This window comes from Poecilia formosa, unplaced genomic scaffold (genome assembly GCF_000485575.1).
Source record: "Poecilia formosa unplaced genomic scaffold, Poecilia_formosa-5.1.2 Scaffold10, whole genome shotgun sequence".
Classification (NCBI taxonomy): domain Eukaryota; kingdom Metazoa; phylum Chordata; class Actinopteri; order Cyprinodontiformes; family Poeciliidae; genus Poecilia; species Poecilia formosa.
The window spans coordinates 3,948,717-3,971,720 of NW_006799949.1; the positions used below are offsets into that span (position 1 = coordinate 3,948,717).

The window sequence follows — 23,004 nt, forward strand, 5'->3', positions numbered from 1 at the left end:
ATATTTTATAAGTTATCCTAACTCTTGTTTGCATTCCGTAACCATAAACGGTAAAAACAAATTAACGACAACCATGCAACCATTTACAAGTGGAAAAGAGGGAAAAATGCCTCTTTCCCAGTTTCTCCTCAGGACAAGATATTCTTAGATGAGAGATGCTGTGCATATTTAATGCATTATCACATTTTCAATCTTAATTAAGCTGGAGGGAGGAAAAGAATAGAAGCTGAGAGGGAAGACAGTCATGTGATGTACAGAAGGACTGCTTGGGCCTGATACCAATCTCTCATTCCTCTGTATCCTTCATCAGATAAAGCTGGGGATGGGCTGTAAATAGGTCAGTGAAAGCAGCGACGAGGATATACACATGAAGACCAGCTGTACAATATGATGAGGAAAGAAAAAAGATGAGCTATGTAAGGGGTCAGAGTATTCATTATTAAGAGTGAATAAACAGTTTGGTTTAACTGCAGAGTAGACACGTGTCTAAACAATGTCAAAAACATATCAAGGAAAACATCGACTTTATTTTATTTTTATTTATTTTTTTAGGCTATTTCAGCAAACAACGGCTTTCTGCTTTCGGCGGCGATTATGTAAGAGAATTATATGTGCACAGCCATACCCCAACTTTAGAGCTTTGAAGAGCATCTGAATCAACAAAGTATTAGTGTGGTGCTGTAAGGTAAAATTACTGCAAATGGGCCATGTTTGACTAAGCTCTATTCACAGGAATCGGGTACGGTGACATAAGGTCTCAGAGGGGATAAATGTCACACTGTGACAAAATTATTCTTAGGCATTCCAGAGAAGTAACAGTCATCATCTCTAATTCAGCAGCAGGTAATTCAGGTGTTGGAAAGGGTGATGCTAACGAGGGATTCCTGTTGTGTAAGATTGCTGGAAACGAGAAACCCCATGGGATGTGATTACAGTGGGAAAAAAACCAGCTTCTTGTATCTCCATGTAAAGATTATTTTCTTATTTGAAGTTCTTGGTTATGTGAGGTTGGAGGACAAAATAAAACATTAAACGTGAACATTGTCCAAGTCATTATTATCAGTGGCTATGACGGTAAACAATAACAAAGAATTATTTATGATCTAGAAGGAGAATTTATGGACAAAAGGTTTTCAGTAGGGGCTTACGTGACGCTACAGTGTTTTTGTATAGCAAGAATGTTTTCTATAGAAAAGCAATGAAGTTATACTATTATAAAGATCTTAAAATCTTTCTTTAAAGCAACATATACAAGTGTGGAGATGGGAATGACTGGAAATGATTCGGAAAAAGCAAAGTCGCAATCTTTCTCCTTATTCTAGCAAATAGAAAACGTTTTAGTAATTCCAGTTGGCCTAAAACAAGAAACTATAGTCTGGAATGTCAGAAAGTCAGGGGGGAAAAGCTACCTTTATAAACAGGTTGTGTAAATATCTGGTTTCCAACTGTAGAAGTCCACACTTCACCCTGTAAACCTGTTTAGTCTTGTATCTAATATCAGATTTTTGCAAATTGCGATTTGTTTTTATTGATCACCATCATCATCACTGTTGGACTTCATTTTTCTTCCCTCTTTTATTACCAGTAAAACATAAAAACACAGTTTTCTGCAAAAGTCTACCCTTTATATTTTTGATGATCCATGCTACTCCATGATTATTATGCAATTTAAAACGTTTTTTCTAAAGTATATTTTGACTAACTTTTAAGAACAAGATAAGATATGACTTCCAGATCAGAATAATCACTCAGTGGATCAGGGAGTCAAAGATCCTGTCATCCAACTGAAATAGGTTGAGACCCTGGCATTTTCTTACGTATACAGTAATCCGTTCTTGTTCCCATTTTCCAAGATACTCCTCACGATGCACAACCTTGCAAAGCAAAAAGTGCCAAAACCTTTAATAGCGTGAAATCCTTTCACAGCAACTGTAACATTTGTCGTATCATAGTATTAATAGATGGTGTGTGCTTGGACTGAAAAGCCCAGATTAAAGTGCCAGCTCATTTTTCTTTCTTTTATTCCAGCAGATAAAAAAAAAAAGTGGATACTCCCAGAAGCCTCTGCAACATAACAGAGCTGCTCCCTCTGCTACATCTCATCTGTAAAGTAATCCTTGTGTTCTCCATGAGTGGGCTTAAGCATGTGTACACAAGTGCCACACTGTGACAGGTAATGTTTCAGAAACACGGCTGGCTTTTGACAAAGCAAATAAGCAAACGTGCCTTTAAGTGTGATTCTATGGAGATGCCATGTGAGCACAAACGAGGGAGAATGCTACATTTATGATTCAGAGTGAGTGGAAGTAAAATTTAACTACCTCAAAGGCTGTCAGAAACCTGACTAAAGGCATCTATCACGTAGAGTGTACCATCTGTATTTCACATGCTTCCTGCCTACAGATTCCACTCCAGTACACAGCTCTGTCTAAACGACTGGCGCCTTATACCTGATGTCTTAGATGCAGAACTTCTGCAAAACAACTGAAAAAAGCCTGATTTCAGAATTGAAGTAGCCTCTTGGATGAGAGGAAGAACATCATCAGGATAACAAAATAAATCTACTTACTGTCATTTAAAACCCTCAAAGTTCATACATAAAATGTTCACTATTTTCTACATTACTCTATATTTCTTTATGCAGAAATTGGGGCTGAAAGGCAATTCATGATTTTCTACAGCTAGAATTCAGATTTTTTTTTGTCCGTCTTATGACTGGGAGTACTGGAAAAATCTGCCTTCCCAGTTTGCACTTTAACAAGCCGAGTATCAGCTTGTTATGCTGACAGCAGAATGGTTAAAAAATAGTCTGTATTATAAACAATTAAAAATGAAAATACAACTAAACTTGGCAGTAATTAATTTTATATTTTTAAATCTATAAAAATAAAACATTCTAATATGTATTTAAAACATTGCTGTATTTATGACACCCAATATGTAATATTTTAGAAGTAGTTAGTTTAGCTCTTGGTTTTTTGATATCACGTTGCACTTTTTATAAATTGTTGTATAAATGCAACTGTAAATTATATTTTACTGAGTAGTGCATGGTGGTTGAAAAAAAAAAGACTAAAATAAATATGAAGCTAAAGGTGAAATATTGAAATATTTTTGCTTTATTTATCCAAACTGTGATTTGTTTTTTTGGGTTTTTTTTTTTTCTTTTTTCTTTGTTGCAAGAATAACTTACCAACATCACAAACTAAAACTACCCTTTTGAGAAAAACAATTGGTATTCACAGGGCAAACCTCGTGCCAGATCCTTGTCGCTGGGTCACAATAATCAGGAGCGCAGCCATTGCAAAACATAATACACAGCTGACAGCTGGCACATTCGCTTCTGTTTGATTGGGACCATATGGGCAGCGGTGAGGGGCTGACATGACCTGAAAAACCCCTGGTAGGATTTAAATTACAGGGCGTTCTTCAGAAAGCCAACACCCCCAAAAACACGATGGTCCTGGAGTGACCACTGCTGCTTGCCAAACAGCTTAATCAGGTTTATCACAACAACATTTGGAGGCATGGAGCACCTGTAAAGTCTGAGTGCAGCACAGTAAAAAGCAAGCTGGACCTTATATCGGCACCGTGTGTCTAAATACAGTGGGTAGGTTTTGTAAGAGCTGAAACACAATAGTTTAGACTGCGGGCGTTCTAATGTAGATGTCCAGCAATTATCCTAGCCATTAAAGGTTAAGTTTCTATCAGTGCCCACTCTCAGTCTGATACTTTCATTGTCCTACAGCTCATGAAATGAAAATACTGAAAAAGAAATGTATTGTTACCCAAAGTAAAGTCCTGATGAGCTAAAAGGTTGTGATAAAAAAATAATCAAAATAATAATAATTAGTACTAAAAACTATATATTTAAGATGCTCATTTATACCAAAATCAATACAGACTGAGTCATTATCATGTCCCTGAGCTGGCTCACAATTTTACACAGCAACACTGCGGACACACAGGCACTTAGCCCCTTAACTACCTTACAGGAGATTTCCTGATCAATGATAACTGATTAATGAGTTGGTCTAAAGTTGATTGACCTTATTGATCGACTAACAATTAAAGCAATCATTTTCTTAAAAACCTGAGTTCTTTATAGTATTAAACAGGTCAACTGTTGTCCCATACATCGAAGGCCAAAGTTTCCATATGAATTAAAAGAAGAAGCGGCACATAATTGTGTTTCAACATATTTTTGGTGTAAGATGTATTGCATACTGACTGAATAAACAGAAAATAGTGTTTTTCTCAGATTATTAAACGTAGACATAGTTATAAAATGCAACAAAACGGGAACTTTTTAGGTTGCTGAATAAAAAAAAAAAAAAGAAAATACTAAAATATATGAAACACCTAATTCAGAAACTGAACAGAGTGTTGTTTAGGATCATAGACTGTACTTGCCACTGTGTCAAAGAAGTGGAAAGCAGTACCTGTGAGATAGCTCGATCTGCAATAGGTGGTGAGAGCAACACTTTGAGCTGTTAGTTGTGCTCCTTCTTGTTGTAGCGCGCCTCTAAGCAGGCGGTTATGATTCCTCTGGAAGGAATGTTAAAACTTGGCTCCAAGAAGTGCATTAGCTCACGACAGCCTTAAAATCAGCCGAGTTTATTGACATCATGTTCTAATGTTTCCATGTAATAATGCTCTCCACTTTTCCGTCATCACATTCTCACATTCTCACCTCCGCACCACATCAGAAATTTTTGACCGAAAAGTCAACGCAGCACAGCTAAATGAGCACCATTAAGGTGAAACTCAAGAGTTTACATTTCAAAACAGTCCATTTTGGATCTCACACCTGGCGCCGTTTGGACCGTTTCACTTGTATGTTCGGGGGCCATTCAAATGATTCAAAATCCCTCACTTGTCCATGTTGCTACATTTGTGGTGTAGTACAGTTCAAAACTAATAGCAGCATAGTAGCTTTGGTGAAAAGACACCAGTTTATACTGGTTTCTGTTTCAAACTGCCCTGAAGTAAAACTTAAAATCAGATTGATGAGCGGCCGGACGTTCATCTGCAACATGCCTTTCCATATCAATCAATGTTACCTTTCACCTTGACATTACTTTGTATCAGAGTCTGCTCCTTCTAGCCTAAGGGTATTTGTTGGGCTGAAAGCCCTACCCCAAGCCCAGAGGGAGCCCCAGTCAAGTCCCTGTTAAGTTCAGGAAGTGGCAAGTTAATGTGCTATTGGGTTTGACACATACTTGCTCTCCCACTTTTGGTCTGATTTTTTAAACAGAGGCTACTGTAACTATAACGTTGAAGTGGCACTCTAAAGAGCCAGCGGGTGCAATTAGAGTTCTGTTTTTGTTGAACAAGCAAAGGTACCCTTGCAGCCCATAATGAGAAAAAATAAATAAATAAAATAAAGTATACTTTCTTGGACCACATTTTTGCTTGAATGCAGCACACATTTAGATGTTGCACTGCATTTTAAATTCCATAAATTCTTCACAAATATCTCCACGTCAGATTTTCTAAAATTCTGAAAGATACTAAGTTGAGTATCCATGTGTAAAATCATATTTCTGATGCTACCCAAACTGTAGTCTGGAAAATCTTGATATTGGAGATCTTAAACAAGCAACTGAAACGGTTGGTCAAAAAAAAAAAAAAGTAAATTTAGTTATAGCATCAGCTAGGCCTAAAAAGGTTGTTGACAGCTAAAGCAAAATACTGCATTACTTCTCCTACAAACATAGTTCCTAAAAAAATTTCATGTTAAAAGTCCATATGTTTCACAACTGAAATGTGCAGATTTTTCAGCATTTTTAACGCATTTCATGTTATTCTTTAGGTTACTTGAGGTTGCATGGACTGCCAGGTGTGGTCTACAAGAATCCAGGCTTGTTTCAGCCAGAAACCTGCTATGTTCTTTGAGCCATCCCTCATCTGTTTTCATGAGGTGGCACGGTGAATTGACCTGCTGAGGCAGGCCACTGCCATCAGAGTGAGATTGTGCACAGTCTTGTGTCAGTAATGTGTCATTTGTATCATCCACGTGGATGCCAAGAGCTACAAGAAAATTTCAATCGAAACAAGATAATGAAAGGTTTTCACTTCAGCTGTCATCTCCACCTGAATACATAAGCCTCAATTTTAAAACTGCTGAGGTAAAGAAGCAACAGAAAAACAACAACCAAAAAAAAACAGGAATGCATTCTGCTTTTTACTCATGTTTGGCCCTTTGTTGGCACTTTCTAAGAAGCAGTAAATACCACAGAAGAAAAGTGATTTGTTTCAACAATAGTTTCACACTGGATGAAAGGCTTCCACTGAAATTATGTCATTTGCCATAAAGAATACTAAGCCAAATATATTTACAAAGATTTACACCAAACAAAACTAACTGCTGGTACAGTATAATCACACAACGAAGATGGATTTCACAACCGAACATATGCTGCAACAGAGCAGCCAGCTGGACGCCCGTTTACATCACACAACACTGCTGACATTTCTTCAAGATGCAAACCCGACCCTTACACCTTGGATTAATACAATGTTATTTTAATGTCGTGTTTCTTTGCAGAGTTACACTAAGCTTGGCTTCTCTTGAGTAAATGAAGTATAACTCATGCGACTGAGCAGTGAATTTGAGCCATCAAACTGTGCTGTGAAAAAAACAAACAAAGTGAAATTACAAAAATGTGTTTTGTGTACTGTGAAATAAACAGTGGGACCTAAAAAAAAAAGTGCTTTCCTTTGACAGATTGTCAGGAAATCTTTCAAAGAAAGAAAAAAAAAACAACCTATTAAAGAGACAGAACGAGGAAGACGATTGATTTTTATGGATTCTAGCTTATAGCGCTCTCTACCGACACACAAGCTCAGTCATAACACCGTTTATAGCATGTTGATGATAGTGCAACACACAGGTCTGAAGTCATATGAATCACATCTTTCTGAGGTACCTGCTGTGACAAAACCCAGGGAGGTCTGATTAAAGCTGCAGTCTGCCTCCAGTCATTTAAACCAGCAAGCCTCTACTTTATATGGTGTAGCCTAAAGGCACCATGTCAGTTTGCTTTCTTCTGCGGCAACTCTTCTATGCAACAAATAAGGTGTTAAAATGGAAACAGGACATAGGGCAGGAATAATAAAAAGAAGCACATCCTTCAAAACACACACACACACACACACACAGAGACACACAAATAGCAGACATGCAGACAACTGAATTCCAACATCGTAGATCAAGAGAAGAAATGTCTGCTTTCAGAAGATACACAACAGCAGAGGACTAGAGGCTATCCTCTATGTACCTTTTACGATGAGGTTGAGTAGCTTCGGCCGTGGGTTGCGTTCGCTCTGAATCGAACATGTGTATTGGCCATCATCAGTAACATCCACTTTCTGTATCTGAAGGCTGTACTCGTGTTTGTCTCCAACACTGGACACTATGGACACACGTGGGTCCACAGACCACTTGTCGTCCCCTGCGAAAATGATGCTTGAGCGGTTCAGCCAGGCTCCTTTAGAGATCCCATCCAACAGGTAGCACCTGGATTGAGAGAAATAAATAAAACTTAATCTTTTTTTTTTCTTTCTTTCTTTCACATATGGCTACAATTTTTGAAGTTAAAACTACAGTTTATCCTTTTGACGCGTGCAATTTGTTTGTTTGCATGTTATCAATTATTACACACCACGCTCTCTGTGATACGACATCATTCTATGGTGAAGTTTTCCAGATAAAGTGAAAGAAAAAGCTAAATAATGGTTAGTCATGGGGAAAATCCCTGCTAGAAATACTAGACTTGTAACTGGAGCACAGCTTGATCTTCCAGCAGGACAGCAATCCCAATCAAACAGCCAGTCCTAAAATGACATGCTGTAGCTCAAATAATCTGAATCCAGCCTAAATTTGAGTCAAAATCAGTGAAAAGTGATTTCTTTTTATAGATATGAGTGAAATTAGCAAAACTGCTTTTTCTCTAGAAATACAAATATGGTGCCGATAGACCATAAAACACTAAACGTTGCACACATTCCACTGAAGTGAGTGGTTGTTGCCCGTCGAAATATGGACAGGTTCAAATTGTATGAATAATTTTGCACGGCCTATTTACAAATAAAACTCCATCCATCCATCATCTGAACACAATTATCCTGATGGGAACTGATGCCTATGTCCGGTGACCATCGGTCAAGAGGAGGGGTATGTCCTGAACAGGACACCAATCCATGACAGGGCTACACAGAGACCTGTAATGGACTGTGTGTTCATCACAGGATACAAGATGACCTGTAATGGACACAAGATGTCAAAAAGTGACTGGAGTTTATGGAACATAATTTCTCTAAATTAAAATACATGTGTAGGATCTTTAAAGCTTAGGACAATAGCTTGTTAGTAAATTTGGTTTTGATAAAATAACTTATTAGTTGTGATAGATTATTATTCATTATTTTTCTTTTGATAATTATTAATAACCCTCAATAACTCAGATTATTAAGGAGATTTCTATGTCTTATGTGAGAAATGTGACAGAGAATGTTCCCTTAGTTTTAACATAAATTTAAACCTCTGACATGTTTGAAGGCTCACTGGACCTTCAGGTGATTTATCATTCATTTTCTGTATTATTATGAAATTATAAGAAATTCACAAGACAGTAAGGTGAATTCTTTTAATTCTTTTTTTTTTCTTTTTGAAAAATGCCCACACCACTGATCATATTTTTTTTTCCCACTTCAGAGAAATAAAGAAAATTGCTATGCACAACAAACAGGCATTTAGAAAATATTAAAAGGCAGCATGACAAATTGTTAATATTAGTAAATATAATTATTCAAATCACATAATGGGTTCAGACAGAGAAAAAAATAACCCAATGTAGAATAAAATGTGACCCTCACAGCAGTGTTAGCAGCTGGAGAAAGACAAACTTCTGCAGGGAAGGCACTGCTATTTCCAGAGCAGCAAAGCAAAAACTGCCTCATGCCACACCAACACAAAGTTTCTGTTGCTTTCCATATTTCTTCATGATGTACACTCGCACATCATTGCTGTTAGCTCCTCTCAGAAAACTGCTATGCAAAACACTTCAGGAATTGAGATATTTATGTCAGCTCCACTTAGTTTTTTTAGGCCACAAGCAAAGAAAACATGGCAATAGGGTATTCGTATGAAAACATGACTGGACAAAGTTTTTGTGTACATTCTGAGTTTTGAACAAGTATGTCTCTAACTTGCGACAGCATACAGTATGAAATATGAAACCTTTTAGAGCTCTGCAAAGTTTCAGCCTAACTATGCAACTGCTGAGTTATCTATAGAAGCTACTGAATAAATTGGACAATCTGTTAAACATTGAACCTCTTCGGTCAATATACATTTGTTTTGTTAGAAATTTCAGAATGGTATGAACTGAAGAAATCCAATGATACTCCATGACAAATACTGTGATAATGAGCAGTAAAAAGGCAATCAAGTTTGGCTCTAAAGCTATTGTCGACATGCCAAGCAGGACTGTCGGCACTGGTGGAAAAGCCACCAAGGAAATCGGTTTGGCACAATAACAAAGCACCAATTCCATCTGCCAAGAAAGCATCTGTCAGGAAGAAGGATAGAGGACAATAGTCTATGTAGCTGACTTCTCCCCAGAGAGCATAGACAATGGACAGGTAGAAAAATTAAATGAAAGTTTAAGTCAGGAACAGAAACGCAGAGACTCAGACATCCCTTGAGCTAAGGTTTCCTTCTCCTTAAGGCAACATTTTTTTTTTATTTCTGTTCTAAAATGTTGAATACAATGTGCTTGATATTTAACCTATGACAGAGTTTAGAAGATACAAATAAGAAAATTAGTGCGACTTGCAATCTGTTATGGTCGGTGACCAGTCTAATAAGTTAAAACATTACAGGCCAATAACATTAGCATTTTATCTGAATTCAAACGCTTAAGGAAAATTTTTATTGTCAAAAAAGACTAAGCGTCAAATCATTCACCCCCCTGCCAAATTAAAGTTTTAAGCTAACTATTTTTGAATACATTTTTTTTTTTCTGATTCCAAGTAATAAACATGTTTTGAGTGGCAAAAGCAGAGCAAAAACTGGAATCTCACACAGAATCCATGGCAGCAGCAACATTTAAGGCCGACTTTCAAACCTCAAAGACTATACCTGTGGAAACATGCCATGTAGCATTATAAAAAGTATGTGATTGCTGTGATGACAATATTTTCCACATATTTTAATTTTGCAATTAAGTGTTTTCCTGCTTTTAAGTAGTACTTGGATCACCACACATCCCGGTGAAGTTTGCCACCCATACTTCCGGCCACACATCTTCAGTGACTCAGAATTTAAAAGGCAGTTGAGGGAGCAAGACAAAGTAAAAAAGTACATTGACCTCTGTTCAGCACAAAGCCCGACAAGAATAACTTTTCAACAAATTGCTGGGCCGTCATCACTATATTATTACTGTAAGTATAAAATACAGTTTCTCCATTCATCTCGTTTGATTCCACCTGATTTCTCTGCCTGCTTTTCAGAGTGCACTTCTTTAAAAGCCAATACTTTCTCTGACTAAGGTTTAAGGGTAACTGTTAAAAACTATTTTTTGTCCAAAAGAAAGCTAGAGCAGTAGTGAGCCTAAATACATGACAGGTATTTGGAGAGAAGTGTTGATAATTAAACTTATCAAGTTTGAGTAACCCATTCAATTCAAATGTATTCAAACTATGCCAAACTTTTCAAACAAGATGGTTAAATAACTTGCTCTTTGCTGTTGCTTTTCTGTAGTTTTGAAAAGCATTTATGAACCAACTTTCAGGGACACATTTGTCAGATACAACATTTGAAGAATCTTTCCTTGATGTTCTCTTACTGAGTTAGCACTTCTGGTCCATTAATTTCTGAAAGTTTCTCACCATGGAGCCATGCTGATGGCTGTATTTAAACAGCCAGTCACAGTCCACCAAACCAGGCAAAAACACACATTTTACTTAGAGCAGTATGATGCTAGCACTGCTAGCTGAGGCTGAAATGATCATCTGTGTAAAATCTTAGAGCAAAATCTGGCCCAAAGCTCACTCTAATCCATATAACAACAATTGTCGATGTTGCACTACATGCTTGGACCAACTTATGTTGGATGTAATATGAAATGAAGAAGTGCCAAATCTTTAACATGAGTGAAAACAACAAGCATATACTACCCCAATTACCAAGCATAAAAAACTTTTTACAAAAATTAGATTGATTTTTTAGCTTTGCTGTCCTAATACTGACTTAGCATAAAAAGGGATTTCCAGGAACACAGATACAGTTTTGCATATCAAAGGTCACACTGCAGCACTCAGGCCGCAGTGAGTTACAGGCTAGTGCCCCATAAACATCTACATACCTTATCTTATAATCATGTGATCTATAATAATACAAATTAAAATCTCTAGCAAACTGTGTCTTACTGTAGGATATCTTTTCAAATCATCACATGTCCAAACAAACTCAGTAAGTTGTTTAATTTCCAGCTATTATCCTCACAGGTGTGTATCTTTGTAAAGTTCTGTTTAGCTTAATTTATTTAAAAGCAATTATCTCATTTACATGCACATTTCTTAGAATCTGCATCTGCTACCTTTCACAACTGTAAAGTTCTTTACCTTGTATATTTGATTGTCCTTTATGGTCTAAGTCTTCTTTTTATGTGTACAATGTTTACATTTATCTGAATTTGTGTGCTTCAGTTTGACTGCTGCTTTGCTGCTCATACAATGAATTTACTTTTCTAAAGTCGCCACAATACTTGATTTTTTCTATACTGGAAAAACATAAGGTACTGACACGTATTTATTATTCTGTCCTGCCTCAGCTATTCAAACGTAGTGGAGTTTAGCTTGAAACCAAGTGCATGATTGCCTCAGTGATACAAAACAGCAATTTGGAAAATTGGCCTTAGAAATGTCAATAATACTAGTTTAATATAAAATATTAACAGAAAATTAATGGGATTTTTTTTATTATTTGTATTTTTTATTTTTTTTTACGTTTGATTCTTCTGTTGACATTTTGTTAACAGAAAATGTCAACAGAAGTAGCAGTTCTTCTTGTAGCTAGAAATGAAATTAAAACCAAAATCACATTTCCAAAACGTAACATTTACTATTGCCACCACAAAAATAAGCATATTATAGTTTCAAAGCACAGTCCTGCCATCAGGTAAGTCTTTTTCAGCCACTTTCTCTGGGGGTTTCCCTTTGGTCATGCATAGCAGCACAGAACCGATAACTTTGGTGGCCTTTGCTTTCATCAATCTCTTTCAGGAGCTTCTGTCTTGAATAAATTCTGCCCAATTAGTCCTCAGGCATCGAAGTTTCCATTCTGCAGCATGCACCAATTATTACTTTTATTCATCCCTGCTTCATGCGAGTGAATGCTCAGGCACCGGGCTTACAACAAGACATTTTCTTCAAAACTTAAATACATACAATATATTAGACTTTGGACCAGAGATCAGGACGTGATTACACTAAAATGATGGAGAGAAAAGTCATAAGATGGTATTAAAATGCCTTATATGAATATCTAATGAGTACAAACCATTAATTACAGTACAGCAGCAGGTCAGAGGTACACACTGTAATCCGTTTAGCCAAACTCGCTGAATCTCTTGATTGGATGCCATTTTTAACACTCTGAGTATTCTGACCCAGATTCCTACCTGAATAAAACTGTTTTTGTTTTTTTTTGGGATTCTTGAGGAATAAATATCCTTCTGGCACCAACCCCACATATATCCACTTGTAAACAGATTTCTCATGTTTCACAGTGTCGTAGTTTGCAGTCAGCAGTATTTTCCTAAGACAACTGGCAGAGTAAATGACTGTATTTAAGGAGAGGTCTCTAGGTTTTATTAGGTGTCCTGCTATGTGCCAGTTATCCAGGTACAAAACCAGTACCGTTTAAACCTCAAAAGTATACTTTATGAATCTCGAGTTTAAGGAAAACAAATATTAGAATTATGCCTAGCTCAGATTTGTAAGAAATACATGCATGTTAGCAAAATGCATTTTCACAGCAGTAGAACCAGTGTTTGTTTAATTAAAAATAAATTAGGTAATGTTACTTTTTTTTGCTTAATAAATAAAAAATAAAGTCATCTAAGGTTTTATACAGTTAAAAAACTGTTTGGCTAATGACACTAGCATGTGGTGGTTTGCTTGTTTTGTGTCAAGATCCTAATTTCATAACGTAATTGTAAAAAAAAAAAAAAAAGAACTTAATTACATCAAGACCAGTTTCATGTATAGTCTGAACAGCCATTCGTTTATGGAAGAAATACTCAAATTTTACACCTTTAAAGAGAAATGGTCCATTCCATCTTAGGCATTTTACACATAAAAGGTGACTGCACCCCTCTCTTCACAGCTTACGGAGCCAGTTGCTGCCCTGGAGTGCAATGAATCATCAAATGAGAAAATGCATTTCACATTGACTGACTGGATGTTAAAGCACAAGTAAGAGGAGACCAGGAGTGATCAGTCTTTAAAAAAAAGTCCTTTTATTCAGTGAAATGAGCAAAACGGATATATTTTTACCAAGAACGTAATTTTAACACAAAAAAATGGGGGGAAAAAATATATATATTAATATTTCATAGCTTATTTGTATCAATAGATTAGCTTGAATCAAATTATTGACAAATCAGTTAATCTTCCAAATGTGAACACCAGGCTCTCTTGTCTTGCCCTTTTTAAAGAAGTGGAAATACATTAAATTTCCACATTTTCAATTAAAGACTATTGCAATGTGATGGAAGTTCCTAATCACTGGTCAAATTATAAACATATAGCTACATTTATTTTAAAACAATTGTTAAGGGGGTCATTTTCTTCATCACAGATTGAATAAATATTCTCATTTTTCAGATTAGATTTTAACACAATTTTATGTCCCAGTTTCCTAAAAAATAAATAAATAAAGATTAATGTCTTTGAAGATATTTTGCATATCGTTACCAGAATAAGTGACAAAGATTTTAAATGGCAGCGAAGGGTCAATTTGCCCCTTTGTTAATTTGTACATAGGCAGTGGCAATGCCATCCCTTCCTTTGTCCATGCTGTAGCTTTAAGCTAATCATTCAAGCCTATCAGTTTTTTTTTTTGTATTGTATTTAAGCATTTTCATAATTTACGAAAGTGAAAAATAGATAAAGATATAGATAAATGCTAAAATCTCACTAATAATTGTTTTTTAATCTTCTGCTAGTATCTAAAAAGCTTGAGTTACATCCTATTCCCATTTATTGTGGTCCTCATCCCCAGTTGGCCTAGTTTACATTATAAGAGATCGTGACCTCAAATGAAACCAAAGTAGCTCTAACCAACCTCCTTCTGGTAGACAGTATTTATTAAATCCATATCCTCCAATTTCCTTACATAAAACAATGAGCAGATTGTAGAAAATGCATTTAGTTTGTCGTTTATCAAGGTCTGAATTGTTGCCCTGGCAGGTAAAAAATAGGTGTACGTTCTGCACAAAGCGTCCCTCAGCAGACAGCTCTATCTAAACAAACGTGGAGGAAAAACAAAACAAGGACAATGGGGAGAAATTGATAGGACCTGTTCTGGTGTGTATAAATAAAAAAAGAAGAAAAAAAATCAATAAAAAAAAAATAATAAAGTCTATCAGCAAAGATTAGGTCAAGTGAACAGATGTGATCACAAAAAAGACAGTGCTGGAATGCACAGGCATCAATCTCCTCTCTGGTGAGGGTTCGCTGTGGCCCTGACAGCGAATCCTCAGGATCATTAAAAGAAAAATGTGTAGGAAGATAACTACAACAGAGGAGCACAGAGTTTATAATCAGTTTATGCCTGAGATGTTGCAAGGAGGTTTACTTTAAGGAATTTTCCCATCTCTTTTATTTTAAATGGAACTTTTCACATGGTAAAGTTTGGCAGTCAGGATGTGTCAGCAGATTTGCAAGAATAAGGACATTGTTCAGTGTTGTAAAATTGAGGTACAGAGCATCAAGCTCTTAATCCCGAATATAATCTGTCCGACTGTGACCAACGAAGGGACACATGGAAGGCTTTCCAGCTCTAATCCACATAGACACAATGATGAAAGAAAGCATCTAACGTCACAGGCACAGAGGGAGTACAGATACTCTTTCATGACTATTCAATTAAAATTTCCAAAATGTCACTTTAACTTAAGTGCTTTTTGAAAGGCGCTTTTATTCTGAAAGCCGGCAGAAAGATCTCCTTACTGTGGCAACATAATGAAATCAATCAGAATTTTTCATACACGAGATGTAATCCGTGAGTTGTTACTGCCGCGGCAATTCCAATATATTGAAGGCACTTTCTATTTATTTTACAGCATTGTGTGAACTGCTCCTGTGTGCAACAAAGTTATTTCCCACTTGGAAATACAAATAAAAGTCTGTAGCTCCTTTTTTAATTGTTTCAACCACAGACACAAAGATTTTACAAGCTGTTTATGTCAGTTTGAGAACAAGTAACACGAGTCTTTCCACTACAAATAATTCAAGTACAGAAAATAATTCAAAGTGCTACTTGAGTAATCTCTGGATTAATTCACATTATTGATTGTTGTTTTGGTATTTTTTTCTTTTTTTCAGGCGTTCATGTTGATGACATAAGCACAATTTTGAGAGAAAAACAAATTAATGAGGTTCACAAATGAGCAGCTGCAAAATTGTCTAGAACCGGAGTCTCTAAAGGACAGGGAGTAGCCATTCCACTATTCCTCTGCACAGACAATTGATTTGAATCAGTATAAAAGAAGCGCATAGAACAAACAACTGTGGCTGGTGCACGCAATCTTAAATGTCACACTACGGCAAAGCAAACATTAATAAGTCGCTCTCTTGATGACAGTCTGAGTTAAATAAAGAACAGTCTTTGGATGCATTTTCTAAATCAAATGCAAGCAATCAATATAATATGAGGCAGCAGCACTGTAACACATGAAGTCAGTAGACATCAGAATATAACATAGAAATCATCATTCAAATTTACTGCTGGAAGTACTGCTATTTCCTAAAATGTGTGACAGAATCTAAGGAGAAGCACGATGGCCTCAGACTAAATTTAGTGATAAACAGTTCTCATTTAAACATTCACTCACAGCGAGTCACACTGAGCACTTGGGGAAATGAATGGTCCTGTTTCTTTGGTCAAATTGAAAATAAAGCATCCTGCAGGCTGAGAGCCCACTTTAAATCACTTCAGTTGTGTTACGTTAAATTATAAGATCCACCATGTACTCTGTATCCATACAGATGAGCGCATTAAGAGAGGAGTCTTTGGCCTTCAGCCACATTCCCTCAGCGTGCTTATTGTTTATTAACAGACCTGAAAAAGAATGAAAAAGGATGTTTTCATTTTGTTAGTGTTTGATTGATACCCTTTGATATTATCACCAAAGTCTATGGTAGTACATCTCAGTAAATTAGAATGTTGCATAAAAGTGCAATATTTCTCACCAGTAATCTTAGAAAGGGAAGCAGTAATTTCATAGACATTAACACACATAGAATAAAAGCATTATTTTTTGTAGCTTTCATGATTATGGCTTACAGGTAAAGAAATCCAAAATTCAGGGTGTCAGCAAGCGCAAATGTCAGACTTCTGAAAACTACGTATATTTCCATGCACTCAATACTTGGTTGGACCTCCTCTTTGCATAAATTACTGCATCAATGTGCCTTGGCATAGACGCCATTAGCCTGTGGCACTGCATAGGTGTAATGAAAGCCCAAGTTGATAGCTGCCTTAAGGTCATCTGTCTTGCTGTGGCTGGTGTCTCATCTTCCTCTAGACAAAAGGCCAGATATTTTGTATGGGGTTCAGGTCAGAGTAGCTTGGTGACCAATCAAGAACCTAATCAAGAACCTAAACACCATGACCAAAGAACCAGTTTTTGGAAGCTTTGGTATTGTGCACTGGTGTTAGCCTGGTAAAAACCAGGTCCTTGTCCTACGCTTCGCTTCATACAGAGGGTTTAGGCTCTCAGCTATTGAAAAAAGCAATCGTCTCCTAGAGGCGTGGATTGTGCTGAAGTTTTAAATTTTACCCAATTGCTAACGTTTGCCCGTGATGTATGGAATTTGCCATTTTGACGCTATAAAGCTTACTGGAAATTGCCTGCACTGTAAACAACCAGCCTTCACTGCAGAGTGAGAAGTGCCGAGCCAAACGAGGCGTCTGTTAATGTGAATACAATATTTGGAAGTGAGGCCAACATGGACTGAACGGCTTCGTCCACTTCCACTGCTGCTATTGCTAAACTTACAGGCAGGCTACAAGTGGAAGTCCCCAAAGAAAGAAAACCTATTTCATCATTCACAATTTATCCTTCTGTTTTGGCCCAGTTAAAATTCTACTAGACTCCCAGGTGTGAAGCAAGATTTGAATCAAGCAGAATAGCATGGGAAGGCAATGGTCAGGCTAGGCTGGTGCCAAGTCCTGCTGGAAAATAAAATCAGCACCTCCATACAGCTTGTCAGCAGAGGGAGGCATGAAGTGCTCTAGAGCAGGACTGGCCGTTTTCATTATCTGTAAATCATAATCATCAAAATGACAAGAAACAAAGGCTTGGAAAAGATCACTGTGTGACGATGCTATATAATATATAAGTTTCACTTTCTGAGATGACTGGTAAGACATACTGTACACTTGTATGCAATATTATATTTTTTTTAGGATGTACGTACCAATTATATGGTTATTAATGTGACAGTCTTAAAGGAGAGCTATTAGAAAAATGCACAAAATGAGCACAGAGTTGTTTTCACTCAGCTATCTGTGAGTAGATTGGGGTTTCTGTTGGCTGCAAGAGTCACCTGGAGTGTACATTATCTCTGAAATCAAATTATCTTGTCCTTCAAAACTGCTGCTTTAACACTGGGCACTTCCAACCTCCTGTGGTTACAGCAGAAATTTGGACTGGCAATTAAGTTAAGACTGTCACGACTTGTGTATACACAATTTTAACAGATAGTTCATAGAAGCACAAACACTTTCCTTCGATGATCTGTGTTTTTGGAATAGTTCTGGCATAATAGATAATGTTTTTGGAATAACATTTTGACAGTTAAATTAATGTAGTCACCAAACCCTCATAAGTAAAACAGATCGATCCACATGTACAAAAGACGACTTGAAAAACGCAGCATAAAGTTGTTTAGAGAAATGGGAGCACTGGTGTCCCCCATTGATAATGTTTTATACGGAAAATGTATAAATGGTGTTTGGAAGCCAGAATTGCAATGCAATGTAATGATTTTGGTGCAAGCCCTCATTCACCACTCTGGTGAATCACACAGAGACTGGGCTTTCACTGAGAGCTCTTGAATCCCTTAATAGGCTGCTGGTTTGTTATGTCTCCCAGTTATTTTCATCAGGCAAAACACACGCATGACTTCCCCCTTTTGACTGAAAAAAAAAAGAAAAAAAAATCACGATTTAAACCATCAGATGAGGTATTGGAGCTGGAGACTTTGCCATCACTGTTTGTTTTGAGTTGCCATTGTGTCATCCTCTTTAGAAACCTACAGCCAAGTTCTCTGGTGCTCTTTGCTTTCTTCTAACTTTCACAATTTTTCAGATCTATGTTTCTTGATTTCTGTCCTTTAAATGAATGAAACTATCATAGGCTCTGTCTACACGGGATAGTTTTTTCTGTAATGGACTGTCGGTTTCAAAAACACCTGCATCAACATGGGACTGTTTCAGGGGATGTTTTCATCCACATGGAAGCATTGAGAACAGACCAAACGCAGTTTTTACTCCCCAAGGCTGGCAAGTGGTGCTACACACAGCGTATGAGACACACGCTAAAAGCCTCCACACAAGGTTAACAGTAATCACAAAAAGTATACAAGAATGACGAACAACAAAGCACAAGTGGAGTCTGTGGAGTGACAACAAAGTCTAACTTCTCCGTTTCACATTGGATTACAAAAAAAACAAAACAAAAAAAAACTACAAGATGAACATATAATTTCCCCATTGTTGTTGGTATTATGTACAATGCATCTGAGGTCAAAAGATGAATTTTTGCTGTCCACACAAATGGGGAAGGGTGAAATTTTTTCTTTACTTTTTTTTTTTTACTTCTTAAAAAGGCTATTTCTGTGCAGTTAAAACCTTGCCTTTTTTATTTAAAAAAATAACTGTGCATGTGAATGGGACTATATGCTACAAGTCTGAACACAACACAAAGGGAAAGATTGTGAAAAAGATTACAGATGTGCTTCCAGTTAATAATATGCTATCTAGTTGTATTCACACTGTTAAGTGAAGATTGTGATTACTCATATATGACACAGTTATCTATACCGGGGCTCTTCAAATCCAACCTTAGAGGGCTGGTGTCCTGCAATATTTGGATACATCCCTGGTCCAACACATTTGAATTAAATGGCTGAATTCCCACCAATGCCATCAAATGTTGCCCAATCCTACTAATGACCTCATTATTTGATTCAGATGTGATGAAGCACAGACGCATCTAAAAGTTGTAAGACACCAGCCCTCAAGGCCGGAACTTGAAGTCCGCTGATCTAAGCTGTTCAACATGACACACTTTGAAAGTATTTTGCAGATATACGTCCTCAAAGCCCACTAGATTTTCTTTGACACTGCTTGATACATTATCACCAGAAAAGTTTTTACACTGCCTCATAAATGCCTCATTATGAGCTTGTAATGACTGAATGTGACATTCACTATCAATGAGAGACTCTGTCTCTCCTATGGAAATAAGGGAGATGGAATTTAATGCGACAGCAGGAGGGGGGGAAAAAAGGAAAGAATGCAAATATGGTGAATAACTGCATTTCTGCCTCGTATTAAAACCCAGAGATCAAACCGAGGCAAGCCGTGGGTGGCCAACAAATCCCAGACAAACACATTTGAGTTCTGGGTGCTATAATACAGTCTGGGCCCTGGGAGCTCTTTAATTACGCTTTATTTCATTTCCAAAATGCCATTAGAAGCAGACAGAAAACAGAACACCAGATCACTTAGTGAGGCTTCTGTCCCCCATAACTGAAGTCATTCATTCTTTTTTTAAATGATAAATCTTCCTATTATTTTCAACAAGCTCACAGATATTTAGGATTCATGTGGGCCGCTTACATGAATCAGTACCAAGGTTCTAAAATGTTAGGATTTAAAAACCATAAAATGTTTTTATCAGACTGTTCCTGCAGTTTGTATTCATAAGACACCAGTGATGGCACCAAAGATTTCCACTGCTATGTGAAACATAAGAGTAATGCTGCTCATATAAATAAATATGTGTTGTACAATTAAGACTGCCATTAATAAGAGGTTGGAATATGTTGTGTATGTTCTCTGCCCCCCCCCGCCCCCCCCCGCGTCTCATTATTTTGTCAACTGTTTCCATTTTCAAACACTCAAAGTACCAGACATATTTTTCCCTTAAATGTAGCTGATCTGACCAGATTAAGTTGAATTAATGTGACCACATGCTCAGTTGTGGCAAAGATGCCTAATAGTGTCTGCTGATCTGGGTACTTGGTTTGTTTTAATTTTATTCTAAAAGCATTTAGAAGCAATCTTCACTATGCTGCACTGAAGCTAGTTACACCTCAAAGGAAGAACCATTACTGGGTTCTTGCGGTAGTAAAGTGGAAACAGAAAATGGCAATGAAGTTGTTTCATCTGATGAAAGATGAGCTAAATGCTGTAATTAAAGCAAGCGCAGAGCAGTCCAAGCTAATTTTCAGATGTAGTAAAGCATGAAAAAAAGTCATGTAGATATCACAATAGTACCTTTGAAATCAGAAGTAGCATGAGTGCTTCCTATCTACATTTACACCAATTCTTCTGGGGAAAAAGACCATAGCACAGTCTCCTGCAAAGAATGTTGTTTGCATATGAAACTGGGGGGTTCGGTACCTCAAAAAAGGTTAAGATGGGTCCTCAAATCCAGGCCCAAATGGCTGGACTCCTGCAACTTTTAGATGTGTCTTTGGTCCAGGCGATTCAATCAAACGACTGAATCGCCTCCTCAGTATGCAGTGAAGTTCTCCAGAGTTCTGCTGCTGACCTCATTATTTGACTCAGGTTTGCTGAAGCAGAGACATCCAAACATTACAGGATACAGGCTCTTGAATCCTGGATTAGAGTTGGCCTGATCTAGATTATGTATCACTGCCACTAGCTAGCAATGAATAGTGTAAACTTCTCAGAGAACAATCAATGAATAGCCTTTCAACTGCTTTTACATTTATTTGAATGTTAATTATACAGCTGAAGTTTACAAGTTTACATTTTGCTAACAACATGACTCCTTAGCTTTTACTTTACCACCACCCAAAAAAGTTATTTATTTTTATTTTTTTTTTTTATTTTGCTTGTGTTTTAGGGGATTAAAACCTCTAGTGTAAGGGGCTGCTTTAATTCCGCCATGATGTTACTGGTGACATTTGCTAGCATTAAACGCATTTTTCAGCATCTGTTTTCACAAATTTTGTCTCCCTCTTCTGCGTTAGTCTATTTGCTCTGTGTACTTGTGTTTCTATCTCTGGGCTGGCAGGGAGAACCCTGAACAGCTCAGCAGGGACATCTGCCTCCCACAGCCATCTGTGCCCAGGTCTTCCTAATCCCTTCTCTCTGTCAAGCTTTCTCGCTCTCCTTTTTCAAATGTCGTCCTCCAGTTCGAATGTTTACTACTTCAAACACAGACTGTACATATTTGCTCTCATACACATGCAAAGTTTAGGCAACAGTAGGATTAGGACTCAAATGAAAGACAGAAAAGGACCACAATACAAACACTGCAGTAAAGATTTACAAGATATGATACAGCTGAACACTTTTTACGGTAAATGCTTGTTTTTTGCTACTTTTAAATTTTTCCTGGAAACACGACTGATAAAAAAGTACATATATATTTTTTATTATTATTATTATTATTTTATCCTTTACTTATTTATCAATTTCTTTCAGCAGTAAATGATACCAAACTATTGTTTGTCTTTGTAGAAAGGATTTGTTTTCTATTAAATCAAAAGTTATTGGCAAAATGAAAGGATCATTTTTGGGGAATAAAAATGATCACTTGGCAATTTTTTATTTATTTAGAGAAAACCATTTTAAAAACATGGATTCCTTTAGCATAATCACATTATACCCCATCACCTTCTTCTCTAAATAAAGAGATCAGCCTCTTCACCTTATTTGTTCGTGCTCTGAAGTATGCATGAGCATCAGAGGTGATTCCTTATGTCTGTATCTTCTTAGTTGGGAATTCCACTGCTGTCTACCTCACAACTCACTACCCAAGTGACAGGTCGAGGTTGGCAGTGTGCCAGGCAGACCGGGAGAACCTGAGTCAGATGGATAGGTCAGGCTGGATGTGGGGTATGCTGCCACTCACTGCCTGCAACCACTAGGGTTTACAGATGAGTTTATAGCCCTCTACAACAGCACTTACTGACTGAGATGAAACAGATGAGTCAAATTCAATTGTGCTTACTTAGAAAACCAATAAGAATAAGGGCACATAAAGTTTTTGAAATGTATTCTACTCCTAAAAGGAAGAAAAAAGGTAACAAATGTATGTAAAGAAAACATAATAAACCAACTATGGTATTGATCAATTTTTGTATATATGTGTCTAGCTAACCTGTCAATGAATAGAAACATTTCCGCAATATTTTCTTGTTGAGTTTTTCCTTAAATGACAAAAAAAAGAAGAAAAACATTAAAATATAGAAAATTATGCAGACTACCAATACATTAATCATCAATCTCTAGAAAAGTAAGTATGGTCAAATATATAACAATGAAAATGATTAAATAAAATAAGTATAACATCTCAAATGAGAAAACATTTTTATTTAATAAATCAGAAGTTACTCTGACCAAGCACATTCATAGACATTTTAGTCCAGTTATCGGAATTATTTAAATTCCAGCCACTTTCGTCTCAAAAAGGGTTTTGTCTCTACTGTAACATGCATGGTAAG

The 23,004-nt window shown here is 36.9% G+C and overlaps 1 protein-coding gene across 3 annotated transcripts in view; it reads right to left on the reverse strand.

The window, feature by feature from the left end:
* The window catches only part of negr1 (neuronal growth regulator 1), a 280,810-nt gene that overhangs the window by 216,420 nt on the left and 41,386 nt on the right, over positions 1-23,004 (reverse strand). For all 3 annotated transcript variants that reach the window (XM_016665663.1, XM_016665666.1, XM_007542208.2), the window contains exon 2: positions 7,284-7,522. In XM_016665663.1, coding sequence (XP_016521149.1) covers positions 7,284-7,522 — 239 coding nt within the window. The remainder of the gene's footprint in view (positions 1-7,283; positions 7,523-23,004) is intronic.